Source organism: Lutra lutra, chromosome 1, assembly GCF_902655055.1.
Source record: "Lutra lutra chromosome 1, mLutLut1.2, whole genome shotgun sequence".
In the NCBI taxonomy this organism is placed as follows: Eukaryota; Metazoa; Chordata; class Mammalia; order Carnivora; family Mustelidae; genus Lutra; species Lutra lutra.
Genome location: NC_062278.1, coordinates 215,994,964 through 216,011,509, shown reverse-complemented (window position 1 = coordinate 216,011,509; position 16,546 = coordinate 215,994,964). Strand labels below are relative to the sequence as shown.

The window sequence follows — 16,546 nt, the reverse complement described above, 5'->3', positions numbered from 1 at the left end:
CACCCACCTGACAGCTGAAGAAGAAGGAGACTACAGAGACTGCGGGCAAGGCTAGTGTCCTGCCCCCAGGGCCCAAGGCCGCCTTTACAAACTCCTCCATCACAGACATTTCCAGTCCCAGCAGGGGCACTCCTGGTCACCCCACCAACCATCAGGGTTTGCCCAGGATTGAGGGAGATTACCACTAGGGACTTTCGGGGTTGTCACTGGGACAGTCCTGAGCAAAATAGAACAATTGGTCACCAGTCCCTCGTGGGTGTTTAGGAGGAAGCTAGAATTGGGGGATTCCCCTGACCCTGCAGGGAGGGGCCTCCCAGAGCTCCCACCAGCCCAGGCAAAAGCCAAGAGTCCAGTCGGTGAATTAAAAACAAAACCCCTTTGTGTTCTTTTGAATTGGAGGGTTCATGGAACAGTCAGCGCCTTCCCCCAAAACAGCCATGAGGCTGGTCAGTTTCCTGGGAATCCTTCCAAGGAAGTGCCATACCCTGTTGGGTACATATGTGAATACATGCCTCCGGGAAATTCCCACGAGCAGCCTTAAACTGGGCATTCCTTGCTGGTCTTGGGAGGAAACAAGAGTTACACACACGAAGGCTGGAACCAGAAACTCTGGGTTTGTATCCCAGCTCAGCCACTGTGGGATCCTGGGCAAACATTTAACTGCTCATACCCATCTCCTACTCTGCAGAATGGGGCTAACTGGAGTCGCAAACTCTGAGACATGTCAGAGACCTCAAACAGGGAAGTACATGTGAGATCTTGGAACCCGAGTACAGAGTGAGGGCCGTTACCTTTTTCAATTAGTGATAGTTTTTGATGATCTTTCCTTTCCCCTGCATATAGATCTATTTTGCAGAATTGTTTGATTAGGACATATCGCAGGCACTCAACGAGGGGTTGGAAATACATGAAAACATCAGCTAGATGACAGGCAGAAACCACTCAGGTGTCCATAAATCAATGAATGGATAAACAAAATGTGGTCTAGCCATACGGGGGAACTTTTGGTCATTACAAGGAATGAAGCTCTGACACATGCCACAACTTGGATGAACCTGGAAAACATTGTGTTGGGGCACCTGCGTGGCTCAGGCAGTTAAGCGTCTGCCTTCAGCTCAGGTCATGATCCCGGGGTCCTGGGATTGAATCCACAGTTGGGCTCCCTGCTCAGCAGGGAGTCTGCTTCTCCCTCTTTCTCTGCTCCTCCCCCACACAAGGTCTGTCTCCCTCTCTCTCTCTCTAATAAATAAGTAAGTTTAAAAAAATTTTTTTTAAAGTAGGCTACAGTTTATCTGTCTCTTCTCCCATGGATGGACAGTTATGTGGTTTCCAAGTGGTGCCAAAAAATGTTCTTACATCGTCATTCTTTTCTTAAAAGAATTGCTTATTTTAAGTAAGTAATTCACTCACATGGTTCTGAATTGAAAAGGCAGAAAAGGATTTTGAGGACAAGTTCTTACTCTGCTTCTGGGTCCCTGACATTGAATTACTGAATTTAGAATATGTTTATGGTTTGGTGGTTCCTAAAGTTAAGTGTAGAATTACCATGTAATCCAGCAATTCTACATCGGGACTGTATATGCAAAGAAATTGTATCCTACGATGCAAAATGATTCAGCTGTATGGGCGCCTGGGTGGCTCAGTGGGTTAAGCCGCTGCCTTCGGCTCGGGTCATGATCTCAGGGTCCTGGGATCGAGTCCCGCATCGGGCTCTCTGCTCGGCGGGGAGCCTGCTTCCCTCTCTCTCTCTCTGCCTGCCTCTCTGTCTACTTGTGATCTCTCTCTCTGTCAAATCAATAAATAAAATCTTTAAAAAAAATGATTCAGCTGTAAAATGGAATGAAATTGGTACATGCTACACTATGGATGAACCTTGAAAACGTTATGCTAGTTGAAATAAACCAGTCACAAAATTACAGATTCTTTTTTTTTTTATAAAGATTTTTTTTTTAATTTGACAGAGATCACAAGTAGACAGAGAGGCAGGCAGAGAGAGAGAGAGAGAGAGAGAGAGAGAGAGAGAAGCAGGCTCCCTGCTGAGCAGAGAGCCCGATGCGGGACTCGATCCCAGGACCCTGAGATCACGACCTGAGCCGAAGGCAGCGGCTTAACCCACTGAGCCACCCAGGCGCCCTACAGATTCTTTAAAAAGACTTCATTTATTCATTTGCTAGAGAGAGAGAGCACAAGTGGGTAGAGCAACAGGCGGAGGTAGAGGGAGAAACAGGCTCCCTGCTGAGCAAAGAGCTGATGCAGGACTCGATCCCAAAACCCCGGGGAATCATGACCTGGGCTGAAGGGAGACATTTAACTGACTGAGCCACCCAGGCGTCCCACAAAATTACAGATATTTTATGAATGGGGGATTAAGTGTTTAACGGCAACAGTTTCCTGTAGTTAAAGCCACTGAATGGCACATCCCAAAATGGTTAATTTCATGGAATGTACATTTCACCACAATTTAAAAACACACACTTATGGAGTGCCTACTGTGTGCTGTGCTCTAGGATCTGACGATGTAGCCATGAACAAAACACAGGAATCCCTGCCTCCGGGGAGTAGATGTAAACGATATAAATACTAGTAAGTGGGTTTTATGATATGTTGGAAGGTGCTAAGTGGTAGGGAGGGAAGAAGTTAGCCAAGTAAGGCGTATCGGGGGCTGGAGGAACTTGTTCTAGGCTATTTGTTGTTGTCTAGGTATTTGTTGCCTATGATACTGAGGACTTCCTCTTGTGGCCAGAAGTAGTCAAAGTGCTGCACCCAGCTTCGGGTGGGTTCTGCCAACGGGGAAGCCTGGCCAGAGACCAGAAGTGGGAGAACCGTGGAGTGATATCTAGTCCCCTGCTCCCTTCCTGCTGGGCACAGTTTGGGCAGTGATTGTACCTCTGGGACCACATGTTCTGCAAGGAGTGCCTTCCTTGTGGCTCCGGATCTCAATGAGTTCTGCTAATTCTGTTTCCTGCCCCTGCACCTGAGCCCTGGTTGTGGTGCCTCCCTGTAGCAGGCAGAGTAACAGACCCCCCAAAAAGCCCATTAGGAACTAATTAATCCCTGGAATCTGTGAATAGGTTATGCTTCGTTAGGGAGAAGCATAAAAAGGGAGAATTAAATTTGTAGATGGAGGGGCGCCTGGGTGGCTCAGTCAGTTAAGTGGCTGCTTTAGGCTCTGGTCATGATCCCAGGGTCCTGGGATCCAGCCCCACATTGGGCTTCCTGCTCGGCAGGGAGACTGCTTCTCCCTCTCCCTCTGCCTGCCTGCCTACCTGCCTGCTGTTCCCCCTGCTTGTGCTCTCTTTCTATCTCTCTCTCTCTGTCAAATAAATAAATAAAATCCTTTTTAAAAAATTGTAGATGGAGGGATGCCTGGGCGGATCAGTCAGTTAAGCAGCTGCCTTCCTCTCAGGCCATGATCCCAGGGTCATGGGATCGAGTCCCACATCGGGCTGTTTGGTCATCAGGGAGCCTGCTTCTCCCTCTGCCCCTCCCCGTGCTCATGTTCTCTTTCTCTCTGACAAATAAATAAATTAAATATTTTTAAAAATAAATAAGCAAAATTGCAGATGGAAATTGAGAATGCGGTTGGGTGACTGACTCTTAGTCTTGGCTCAGGTCGAGATCTCACGGTCGTGAGATCCAGCCTGAGTCAGGCCTGCACTAAGCATGGAGTCTGCTTCAGATTCTCTCTGTCCCTTTCCCACTGCCCCTCTTCCCACTCTATCTCAAATAAATAAAATTAAAAATCTTAACTTAAAAAAAAAAGTGGAAGGGGGAGGCAGAAAAAGAAATCAGAGTGATATGATATGAAGGCCTGACTTTTCTTTTTTTTTTTTTTTAAGATTTTATTATTTATTTGACAGAGATCACAAGTAGGCAGAGAGACAGGCAGAGAGAGAGGAAGGGAGGCAGGCTCCCCACCGAGCAGAGAGCCCGATGCGGGGCTCGATCCCAGGACCCTGGGATCATGACCTGAGCTGAAGGCAGAGGCCCCAACCCACTGAGCCACCCAGGCGCCCCCTGACTTATCTTTGCCATCTTTGTAGATAGAGGAAGGGCCAGGAGCCAAGGAATGGAAGCAGCTTCTAGAAGCTGGGCAAGGCAAGGAAATGGATCCTACTCGGAGCTTCCGGAAGGATTGCTGCTCTGCCAATGTCCCGATTTTAACCCAGTGAGGCTTGTGTCAGGCTTCTGAGCAGCAGAACTGGAAGACAGTACGTTTGTGTTGAAGACGCTAAGTCTGCGGTTATGTCACACCAGCTATAGAAAACGAATACGTTCCATATGAATTTGTTGGTTCCACAACCCCGCTGACATCCCTGACACAAATCCCTTCATTAAAGTTTGTTCTGTGAAACCCTTTTTTTTTTTTTTAAAGATTTTATTTATTTATTTGTCATAGAGAGAGAAGCGAGAGTGAGCACAGGCAGACAGAGTGGCAGGCAGAGGCAGAGGGAGAAGCAGGCTCGCTGCCAAGCAAGGAGCCCGATGTGGGACTCGATCCCAGGACGCTGGGATCATGACCTGAGCCGAAGGCAGCTGCTTAACCAACTGAGCCACCCAGGCGTCCCCTGTGAAACCCTTTTGAGTTGAACTCTGTTTCTCTCACTTAAGACCCAGCAATCCTGCTTCTGGGAATTTTTCCTATAGGTAGGATGCCTGTGCTTACGGGAAACGGTGCACAAGGGTCTTTCTTGTTTGTAAAAAGAGAGAGACTGGAAAGCCCTGAATGAAATCAACCCCAAGAAAGGCACACCCTATAGCTTTCCACACAGGGTAGAAAGAATGAGGAAGTGGTGATGGACTGATAAAGGTGGGTCTGCAGGTCATACTGTTCAGTCAAAAAAGCAAGATGCATTTCAGACAGTGAAACATGCTATGTTTCAGGTAAAGAAGAGGAGAGGGGATAAGAACACATTCAATTAAAGAACAAAATGCATTCAATTTTGTAAAAAGAAAATCTTGGGAAGAGTCACAAGAAAGCATGGACAGTTGGTTCCCATGGGCGCCCGTGACTGGGGGCGGGGAACCACCTGGGTGGAGGGCGGACAGACAGAGCTAGTTCTTGAGTGTCTTTTTTTTTTTTTTTAAAGATTTTATTTATCTATTTTGACAGAGAGAAATCACAAGTAGGCAGAGAGGCAGGCAGAGAGAGGAGGAAGCAGGCTCCCTACTGAGCAGAAAGCCCCATGTGGGGCTTGAACCCAGGACCTGGGATCATGACCTGAGCCGAAGGCAGCGGCTTAACCCACTGAGCCACCCAGGCGCCCCTTGAGTGTCTCTTAATAGCATTTGATGTTTTAAATCCTTTCTTAAGAGAGCCGACTCTATGGTGCAGGAGGGGAGGCATGAAAAGTAAAGAGGGCACCCAAAACCTCAGTAACCAAGATAAATACTTTAATGAAGTATTTTTTAAAAAGCACAATTAATGTGAACAAAAGAACACCCATGAACAAAATACTGAAATTTTAAGTAGAGATTCATTAACAGTACTGAGTTATATTAGAGCCTGAGGCAAAAGGAAAAACCAATAATATGGATTCCACCTTTGAAAGTTTTCACAGTAAATAATGAAGTCGCCTATCCTGGATGGCCGAGGTTTCCCCAGGGCCTTAGGAATGCCTTCCTCCTCCCCAAGCCCTCCAGATGCCATGCCCACCGTATAAAAGCTTTAGGGGATGCCCGCAGGGTCTGCAGCTCACCACTGCCCCCTGGTGGCAATCAGCTTGCACACAACAGCATCTACTGGCTCTTCGCTTTAGCAGAGGTTTACCGAGTGCCCACTGAGGCCGGATCCATCCAGCGCACTGTTTATCTCAGGGCCACAGCCGAAGGGAGAGGACAGCACACAGGCTGGCAAAGCTTGGCACATGGCAGGTGAGACAAGCCGCCTGACTGCACGTGAGGGGCAACTCAGGTGGGCCAGGGAGGGCCCTGGGGAGGAAGTGGCACCGAGCTCTGGTCCGAGGGGTAAGCAGCTGCCAGGGTGCGACCCCCTGGAAGGGGCAGGCAGACGGCCTCCCTGCTGGGCTTCATCCTAAAATGGTGTCCTTGCTCATTGTACTATTCTTTAAGCCCTTTCATGTGGCCCAAATATTTCATTACTTTTTAAAGGAGCCTCACGAGGGGTGCAGGGGTGTCCGGGGAGAGGGACAGGCACACGCCAAGGCCCACATTTTGAGCATTTAAGTGCCAGGCGCCCTGCTTGCCTGTGGCATGATCTCATTTTAGCACTAAGTCCCCAGGAGAAAGGCACTAACATTACTCATTGTGCAGAGGGGGAGGTATACAGAGGCTGAGTAAGTTGCCCAAGGTCACACTGATACAGAAATTTAAAGTGCTCAGGACCTGCAAGGAGGGAGCAGGAGAGGGGGTGAGTGGAGTGGGCGGGGGGGGGGACAGGAAGAGACTGGGGCAGAGAGCGCTGCAGAGAGGACTTCAGGCTTCTGCTCTCAGGGAGGGATGGGACTTGACTCCTGGCTCCCCTCTGGCCACTGCCTATTGGGGTCTGATGTGGACTGGGGTGGGGGTGGGGGATAGTGGAAGTGGCTGGGGTGGGCTGCAGGCCAGAGGGGATGGGATCTGGACCCAACTGGAGGCCATGGATGCAAAGGGCAGTGATCAGAGATGGACGATGCTCCTGAATGGGGCAGGGGGTCTGGGGGCCAAGCCATAGAGTGGGGGGTGGGGCTGAGAACTCCAAGGTAAAGGAACCCTGGGGAAGAATGTTGTAGGCAGTGGAACAGCACGTGCAAGAGCCTGGAATCCGAACAGAGGGAGCTGCCCAGACAGCTGGAGGATAAAGCCTGAGGCACCGCAGGCCAGGCCTCCAACACTCACTGGGTTTCCCCCCACTCCACGAGAAGAGCTGTGTCCACAGCCCTCGAGACGCCCCCCTGAGCATCTGAAATCCTTTATTGGAAGATCATTGCTGTTTACCATATAGAAGACTCCGACAGCAGATGAACAGTGAAAACAGAGCCCATAGTGACTAGAGCAGGCCTCTGGGCTGGAGACCCCCACCCCCACCCCAGGAACCAGCCTAGCGACCTCCACCCCTCCCTGGACCCCTAGGCCTTTGGCATAATGCTGATGGGGGAGGGGTAGCGTCCTGCAGGCAGTGAAGCCCCTTGACTCAAAGCAGAGACTTGGATGAGCACTGGAGGTGGGGGCAGTGGGGGCAGGGACAGGCCCTCTCCCAGCCCCAGGCAGGGCAGGAGGCGAAAGTGGAGGAAGCCAGGAGCTGGGGAGACGGCATCTATTTCTGTTTTCTGAAGAGGGGCACACGGGGGCCTGCAGGCAGGTGGGCAGCAGCTGAGGCGAGTTAGGCGCTGACATCCTTCTTGTCGCCTGGCTTGGGGCTGGCTTCCAGCAAAGGGTCCCCGGGGCCCGCCTCCTCCCCATCCTTGGCCTCGCTGGACTTGGAGTTGGGGACCCAGAGGCCGGAGTCAATGCAGCGCTGCATGTGGTACTTCGCATCCTGTGGGGAGAAGGATGGCGAGTGAGGCCAGGCTGCCCACCCACCCCCTCCACCCCCCTACCCCCTGCACATCTTTCAACCTGCTCACTGCTTGTTCTAGACCAGAGCTGTCTAGGGGATTCTGCAACGATGGGAATGGTCTGCAATCTGCACGTGTGCCTGCCAAGTCCTTCAGCCACAGCCAATGCCGGTGAGGAACAGACCTTTCCGTTTCACTTAACATTAACTCAAATTTAAACAGTGTACGTCCAGAATGAGAATTGCATTCCAATAAAACTTTACTTTTAAAGACAGACATGGAGCCTTGGTCTAGAGATCCTTTTTCATGGAAGCTTCTAGAAATCCTGGGCCAGGTCCTGCAACTAGACCCATTTCACAGATGAGGAAACTAGTGTGGCCAACCAGTGAGGCAAGCAGCAGGCACGGGGTCAAACCGAGATCTATGAAGATACAGAGTCCCATCCACCAGCACCATCACTGCTCCTAAAAGCAGCAGCAGCTGGGGACGCCTGGCTGGCTCCATCAGTAGAGCACGTGACTCTTGATCTGGGGTCATGAGTTCAAGCCCCACGCCGGGCACATACAGTGACAGGTGACGTGTACCACATGCTCAGCACCCCCAAGCATTCTCCAGGTCAGTCTCCAAAGAAACTGTGGTTTGATGGGGTAACCCAGGCTGGGGAGGAACGCCCCTTCCTTGGATGAAGGTGGGGCAACCTGGTGGGACCACTAGGCTCGTAAATGGCTCACAGGGGCAGTGACACTCGGCGGCAGGGGACATGCTGAAAACGCTGTGTTCACCTCTGGGGGTGGTCACACAGTAGAAGTGTGTGAAAGGAAGCCTGGCTGCCTCCCGTGCGGGCCACAGGGTGACAGGCTCTCCCGGGGCAGCCGGGAGTGGGGCTGGAGTGTGGCCCTGGGGCGCCGTTACTCACGGTGGGGTCCATCTTGCTGATGGCATCTTGGAGCATCTGCACATCCTTCACGTCAAAGCATTTCTGAAGTTCCTGCGGGTGCAGAAGGGCTGGGGGTCAGGGCCTAAGTCCCCAGGGGCCCTCCCTGCTGCCCCTCCAGCCCCCCACCTGGGGACAGGGGAGCCGCACCTCAGGGAGAGACTCATAGACTTCAACGGGGTCCAAGCCGCCAGGGCCCAGCCGCTTCTTACGTTCCTCCTCCTCATACTCCTTCATGGCCTTCTCGATTCGCAGCTTGGCGCGGCCTCGCACACGCTCCTTGAAGGCCTCAAGTTCGTCGTTGAAGCCCTCCATGTACTGGCGGTCGGCGGTCTGCAGGGTCGGGGGCCGAGAGCTGTTCACGGGGCCGCACCCAGATCAGCCCGCATAGGCCCGTGCAGTCTCCTCGCCGGCTCTGCCATCTCTGCGCTAACAACCACCTGCCCGCCCCGTCCCCCGAGCCACAGACCGGCGACGATCACCTCCTCCACAACCGCCTGTGGGGGCGGCAGGCACCTCAAACTCAACACGGCTTGCTCGCGCTCTGGACCACTCTGCACGTGCTGCCCTGGCCTCAGTCCCCCCAGCCCCGGCATGGGCCGCCCTGTTCTTCCAGGCGCTCAGCTGAGGAGCCCTGAGGCGTCCTTGACTCTGTCCCTCAACCCTGTCTTTCAAACTGTCTGGGAGCTGGCCACTGGCCCCTCCACGCCTCTGCCCTCCCCTGCTACAGCAGGCTCCGATCCCACGGCCGGGAACCCAAGCGGACGCGCGGACACCCCTGCTGCAGACCGAGGCTGGTGTGCCACAGAGGGCCACACCCCAGCCCGGCCCGGCTCCTGGGCACGCTACCTTGATCTTAGTGAAGAACTGCCGGAAGCAGGCCCGGGGATCCACCTTCAGGCTCTTGGCGAGCTCCAGGATGAACTGCATGACGATGGTCTGGTGCGCCACCTGCTCCATGAGCGCGCATTTCTGCGAGGGGGAACAAACACACCAGGTCACCAAGGAACGGTCTCGGGACAACGGCTCTTCCCCAGCCCCGGGGCAGCCTCTGCTCACCTCCTCCACCTCCAGGTCAATGCACCAGATGACCAGGTAGTTGGCCGTTTCCTCGCACACGAGGTGGACATTGTCCGACAGGTACTTCTGGCTGTCATCCCAGCGGCGGAGCATGCCTATGGGAAGGCGTCGGCAAGGTGCTGAAGGGCCCTGGAGGCAGAGGGTTGGCCCCTGCCACGCGCACCCCACGCCCCAGCAGCAGCAGGCCCCCTCCACCCCACGCCCAACTCACCAAAGTGCTTGATCTGTTTCTCGTACTTCTCCACGAAGGTTTTGTGTTTCTGCTCCCTCACCTCCTCCGACTCCTCCTCCGCCGGCTCTGGCTTGGTATTGACCATGCTCTGTGGTGGGGCGAGAGGGGGAGTGGGCTGGGGCGAGGCCGCAGGGCACCTCCAGCGCGGCCGGGCGGGCCGAGGCCGCAGTGCCCATCCCTTCCATGGCGGAGGCGGTGCCGGTGTCATGAGCATCAGTGTGGCGGGAGCCAAGGTGTGGCAGGTGTGGCCTCGGACTAGGGCCTTCGGGCAGATCAGAGGGGCGGTACCAGTGGGGTGCTTCATCCGCCCAGCCCCGCACACCTATCCCTGCACCCCCACCAGCCCGTGCCCACCTTGACCTGCTGCCCACCACCTACCCCTGACCAGCACGCAGCACCCCGCCCCTGCAGGAGGGGAAGCCCCGCCCCCCCCACCTTGCTGAAGCCGTCCTTGCTGAGCGTGTCCACATTCCAGGGCATGTTCTTCTCCTTCTTGCGCATCTCCTCCAGCTTCTGCTCCCAGCTCCGTTCCTCCTTGCGCAGCTGCTGAGCCTCGGCCTGCAGCCGCTCGAGCTCCACCTTGCTGCCCTCGCCCTCGGCCACCTCCAGCTCCTTCAGCTTCCGCTGGCACTCAGCCACCTTGCGCCGGCACTCGCGGCAGCCCCTGTCCAGCTCCTCCTTCTCCTTCTGGAACTGTTCCATGCGCTCCACCCGGGCCTGGGGGTAGATACACAGCCCGTCACTGGGGGGAAGGGCCAGTCCCGGACCTCAGCTCCACCCCACCCAGGGCTCTACCCACTGCACCTGGGATGGCCCAGGGAATGTATGTGCCACCCTCTGTGGCCCGGATGGCCAGCTTCCACCCACACCGGTACACCTGCACACAACTGTGTCTGTGCACATCGTTGTACCCCCCACCCAGGAACCCTCCGGGCCATCTACCACACTCAGCAAAAGCCTAAGTCCTACCCATGACCCACCCACAAGGCCCTGGACGGTCTTCCCCTCCCCTCAGTCACACTGGCTGCCTCACCCTTTCTCCAACCCACTTCCAACCTCAGGGCCTTTGCACTGGCTGTTTCCTCAGCCTGGAAAGCTCTCTGTTCAGATTCCACCTCCCAATACCACTTACTCCCTTACATCCTTACCATCTTGGCTCAAAGGTCACTTTACAGATGAGGCCCTCCCCTGACCACCCTGCTGAAGATGGCAACCTCCCCTTACTCTTGCTCTGTGTCACCTTCCTCCTCAGCACTCATTACCTGCTAATGCCTGGTGATAATTATTTACTGTGTTATCGACGCTGTCCCGCTCCGGGGATACTGGCTCCATGGAGGCGGGGATCCGCTCACTCTTGTATCTCACACACACCGCACACATGGGAAACATTTGTTGGATGAATAAAATGATGAAATACTGGATGGGGGTCTCAGGCTCCCCCTCCTCCCTAGAGCTGCCCTCAGGGACACTCGGGTGTCCTTCCTTGCCCAGCAACCTCCTCCAGCCGCCTCTGCCCCCAGCTGAGGCCTGCTCACTGGCCCTGTCCTTCCCTCCCTCTCTGCTACCCAGTCCTGACTACTTCCACTTCTAGATGTCTCCAATTCGCTCCCCTCAGGGCACTGCTGCTGGACTGCTGCCAGGACCCCTTCTACTGTCTCCAGGCCGGCACACCTCCTTCAGCCTTAGCTCGGGGACCACCAGCCTCCTGTCCCCCTTCCCCAGCTGTTGCTCCCCAGACCGCCTCTTCGGCTGTTCCCCAAGCTCAGATGGTCCCTTTTCATTCCCCTTCTCGCTCAGGTCCCCAGCGGACCCCATGTCACACAGCATGGCCCCGTCTGGTCCCCAGCCCAGCTGGGCTCCATCACCCCCACCGGCTCTCAGCAGTACCTGCTCAATCTCAAACCACTGCCTGAGCCCTGAGAGGCGCCCCTACCTTCCATCACTGCTCCCTGAAGCTGGACTCAGAAGCTGCAAGGCGCTGAAATCCACACATCCGTCTGCAGCCCTCCCGCCACCCCCACCTAGAGTGCCTGGGTTCAGACAGGAACCCTGACCCTTGCCCCAAGCTGCTCAGATAGCACCAAGGCCCCACGGGGGCCTGGGTCCCACTCTCCTCTCCCAACTCTGGGTCCCAGGCAGATGCTGGCCCTCATGGTTCCCCAAATGCCCCAGCTTGCTCTTGACTCGTGGCCTCTGCACAGGCTATTCCTTCTACCTGGAACTCTCTTCCCTTTGCTCCACTTACTCTGCCCCCCGGTCTCAGCTTTGACAGAGCCTTGTCCAAGTGCCCCCATGCCACATCATTGTGCCCCCAAGGCCCCTTCATGATCCCCAGATGACATGGTAAGATGCTGGACGACAGGTGCAGGGCCCCGAATGTGGGGTCATAACCCACAGCCACCGAGTAAAGGCCAGGTGTCCCTGGGTCAATCCCTTAACCTCTAGGGACCTCCGTTTCTTCAGCTGTCAAAGGTGACAATAGCCCCGACCTCACAGGATGGCACTAGGAGAAGCAAAGGAGATAAGAAGCTCAAGTCGACAGTCCAGAGCTGTGCTGGATGCTCAGTAAGCCCCTTTCCCGTGCTGGAGACTGCCACTACCATCCAAGGGGACAATTTCTCTCTCTCTCTCTCTGGGGGCCATTCTGGGCCTCAAACAAGAAAACGTACTTGAAGCGTTTAGGTCAATTTCCAGCCCAGAGTAAATGCTCGGTAGCTGGGAGCGGTCGGCACTGCACAGTCCAGTCACCCGGCTCCACCACTTACTGGCAACGTGACCTTAGCTAAGACACTTAAAACTCTCCAAGCCTTGGGGTTCCTCTTTGGGAAACGGGGCCTCGGGAGTTAGTCCCAGGAAACTGCTGGCAACTCAGTACTGAACACGCTCCACTGTTACCGCCGTCACAGCCACTGCCACCAGAATGGTCTCCCGATTCACTTCTGGGCCTTCTTGGAAGCCGTATCCCCAGGTTCTAGCACGGAGCCAGGCGGGCGGTGGGCGGGAACCAGAAAGCCTGGAGCCTTCTCTCACGCCCCACAGGACTGCTACAGTCAATCCTGAATCTCACTTTGCCCATGTGGATAAAGGCCGAGAAGGGCCTTTTCTTGTGGAGGGACCAGAGAAAGCAGCCCTGGGCCCTGCCCGTTCCCCTTCCCGGGATGGGCCTTTGTTGCCCAGGAGGCTCCCTGCCGCCAAGAGGCTGGCATCATCGCTGGCCTCAGGTGGCAGCAGGAACCTACCATCCTGCTGACTCCTGCTGGGCCGCCACCGAGCTCTTCTCGGTGTCCTCTGAGTGGCCGCCAGGGAGACTGAAGCTAAATAAAGGCCTCTCAGAGCCGATGGGGGCGGGAGCTTGCCCAGCCTGGGTTTTACACCTCTGGGAGGGGCTGGAGCAGGCAGGGCAGCCCGCGGGGGGGGGGGGGGGGGGGGGGGGGGGGCGCTGCAGGTGTCCCCAGCCATCTGCCCTACAGATAGAAAACCCGAGGCTCCCAGAACCTTGGTGCCATCCAGTTCCACAAAAGGAGTCACAAGAAACCAGTAACAGCAGCTGGGGGTGAGGGGTGGGGGCGGGGCATGGCAGGGCCTGGGAGACTCCCCTGACCCTTTCTGGATACCTCTGGAATTTTTCTTTCCCAGGAGCACGGATCACCCGAATAACAACAATGATGCTAACGGCTCAAGTTTACAGAGAGTTTATCACACGCCAGATGATGTCTATCCCAAGGACATCACACAAGTTAAATAAAGTAACCCCTCCTATCTAAAGACCCTTTCAGGCAGATACCCTTAGCAGTCCCAGCTGGGGGAAACTGAGACAAGATCAAACAACCCGCCGGAGGTCACACAGTAAGCCAACGGATTGGATTCCGGAGCCAGGATTGGACCCCGGGCCTGCAGGCTGATACTCAGAAGCGCACCAGGCTACCTTCTCACTAATCCCACCTCCCGGCTCCCATCTGCTTACTCCCTCCCAGGCCCGGAGCCAAGTTCTTGTCGAACCTAATCTCATTTCATTCTCAGGTTGGTCTCCCGAGGCAGGGAGAGTACAGCAGTAAACGGTAGGGCTGGGATTAGAGCCCAAGCTTGCCTGTCACAGCTGGAGATGCTTATCTCCCCTCCCCCTCCCCCACCCCCACGAGGCTCCACTACAGCTCCAGGGTCCTCAGCAGGACCGGTAAAGGTCCTGTGCCAGGAGGGAGGAAGGCATGGTGGGGAGGATGCCCTCTAAAAGGAGAGGGGACGCTGACTTGCCACCCAGCAGGACCAAAATGTTCTCAATACAGCTGTATAGATTAACCTCTTTATGTGAGAGAAGTAGGTGTTCCCAAGAATAGACTTATTAGAGCTCTGCGCAGATCTTAAGCATTTCGTAATAAAATGTTACACACAGCAAGAAACAGAAGTGCTAGAACTTTCTTCTTACTCCGTGGCTTGCCTGGCAGGTACACTCCCCTAGAGACTGCTGCCGTAGGGTAAGGATTGGAAATGGGACTAGAGACCAGATGTAGGGACAAAAGACACCACGGAATGGGGAAAGGCTGTTCTAGGAGGTTCTGACTGGGAGTTGCCTTATGCAAGGGTGGGGTGAGGAATTCCTAACTGGAAGGTTCTGAGAGATCCCTCGTCCTCAGTGTGAGAGTATAGTATACACCAGTACGTCGGTGTAGGAGCTCAGATTTGCGGGACCAAGAGGTTAGACTACTAGGACTTAGGAGAGCTGTTTTGTTGGCCTGTGAGCACTGCTGGGCAGGGAGAGAGGCAGGAGGACACCCAGACAGGGTTCTGGGATCTGGATTTGGGGGCAAATAGGTAAAAGAAGGGATGGTAAATTTGGAATCAAATTGGGCGGTCCTCTAGTGAGAGCAGGTACAGTCTGGGTGTCTGAGAGCAGCAGACTGAGCTGGGGTCAGGAAGAAGGCCGGGTGGGTTTGGGTGCTGGACTGGAGTTGGTATAAGGCATTCCAAGGCTGCCAGAGGCTCCTACAGGAAACTGTTGGGGGTGGGTGGTGCCTGGGCCTGCAATACCAAGGAGGGGCAGGGGCTCTGGAAAGACCGGCCGGAAGCCCTGCGGGGTAGGGTTTCCTGGTATAATGGGAAATGGGGTCCACAGTAGGAGACGCTAAGAGTGGCTGGCATTAGGAAGGCTCCATCACAGTGGAACCGGTTGTTTGGTCTGGAGGGGAAACGGGTTCCAAAACTCCAGGCCTGAATGAGATTGAAGGCCCTGGTGTAGCACCCATGTACATTGCAGAGAAGGGGTCCTGGCTATGGGTTGGACTCCCAAGCCAGGAACAGAAATCTCGGGGAAGAACACAGTTCCTTGTTCTGTTGGGAGGAGGAGCGGGATCTCTGGATCTGAACGGGAATCCCTGTCAAGAACTAGGAAAGAAGATCTCAGAATGAATTCAAAGTATTGAGCATTCTACCATTTGGGGAGGGGCGGATGGTATATCCAAGATCAGAAATGCCTCCCAGAATAGGATCAGGATCCAGACTCTGAGGCAGAGTTCTGCGTACAAGTGGAAAGTCCCAGAGGGGACTGAGGGGCACCCCCAAAGCTTCTCTTAACAGTTTAGACTCGGAGAAAGGTTCCCTAGGGGTCAAGTGGGAGTTCCATGCAGAAACCGGAGGGGAGGCCCGCGATCTCTAGTAGGGACTCGGCGCCCTAGCAGTTCTGGGGTCCGGAGTTGAATCGAGGAACCCCAAGCGATACTGAAAGTCCAGACTGTGCGTTGGGAATCCCAGGTGTCAATGGCGGGGTCCCTGGCACTACTAGGGGTCAGAACTCTGGAGCCGAGTCCCGGGCGCTGGGGGGAGGGGGGAGAGGGAGGCAGGGGATGGACGCGCGCACTCTACCTGGTGCCGCCAGCGGAAGAGGCTGGCCGTGTCGATGTTGGGGTGCGTCTCGTCCTCATCGTCAGACACCTCTATGTGGTCCCACACGCTATAGTCCACCATCTTGCCTCAGCGGCTCAGCCCGCTCCGGCTCCCGGTCTGACTCTGGCAGCGGCAGCGCTGGAGACTCGGCCTGCGGAGCCCCGCCCCTTCCGCTTCCGCCCTGGCGCGCACGTTCCCCGCCCGCGCATGACGTTATATCCCTAGTAACCGCGGTGGCGGCAGTGGCGACCCGGCTTGCCTTAAAGGGTCACGCGCATGTGTTCAGGCCCCCGGGAGTCCCCGCAAAGACCCCGCCTCATGGGGCGCGGGGCCTCGGCGGGGCATCTCCTGGAGGTATACGGGCTGGCGTTCCAACTTCGAGCCCCCCCTCATCTCGCGTTGCACCCCCGGTGGGCGTTTGCGGCGGCCGCGAGGGGCGGGGCAGGTGGCGAGACTGAAGCCAGGGATTGTCCCCTTCAGCCACGCCGCAGTGACGTCAGCCCGAGCAGACTGCAGGGGCGGGCTTGGGCGGGAAGACCTCTTCGCGGGCACCCAGAGAAGAGGACCTAACCCCACGCTGGGGAGGGGTGTCTGATCAGAGCATTTTCCAATCCTAGGGGTACAGCACCCTGCCCTGGGAAGGTCTAAATGGAGGAGGGATATGGCCCTGCCCTTGGGGGGGGTCGGATGTGGGGACGATGTGGTCCTGCCTTGGGCGCTAGTGTTTCCCTGGCTCGGGCCACAACCTTCCCCTCGCGTCACTATCCTCTGCCATTCCTGAGCGGGGATTCACGCACATACGCCCCCTCTAAACTCACCCGGACCCCCACCCCCCATCCCCGCCACCCAACTCTTCTGGGGATCTCAGGCTCTTGTCCGCGGCGTCTCCCCGTGCGGCCGCTGGGTGTCGCTAATGTCTAGTCAAAG

General features: G+C 55.6%; 1 protein-coding gene across 1 annotated transcript; it reads right to left on the bottom strand.

The window, feature by feature from the left end:
* Positions 1-6,894: 6,894 nt before the first annotated feature.
* On the bottom strand, positions 6,895-15,795 carry CDC37 (cell division cycle 37, HSP90 cochaperone). The gene is made up of 8 exons (XM_047702798.1): positions 15,599-15,795; positions 10,178-10,459; positions 9,722-9,830; positions 9,490-9,605; positions 9,280-9,402; positions 8,581-8,763; positions 8,413-8,484; positions 6,895-7,477 (listed from the first exon to the last, which is right to left on the bottom strand). Exons 1-8 carry the CDS (start codon positions 15,698-15,700, stop codon positions 7,322-7,324), a joined length of 1,143 nt encoding a protein of 380 aa, XP_047558754.1. The 5' UTR covers positions 15,701-15,795; the 3' UTR covers positions 6,895-7,321.
* Between the last annotated feature and the right edge of the window lie 751 nt (positions 15,796-16,546).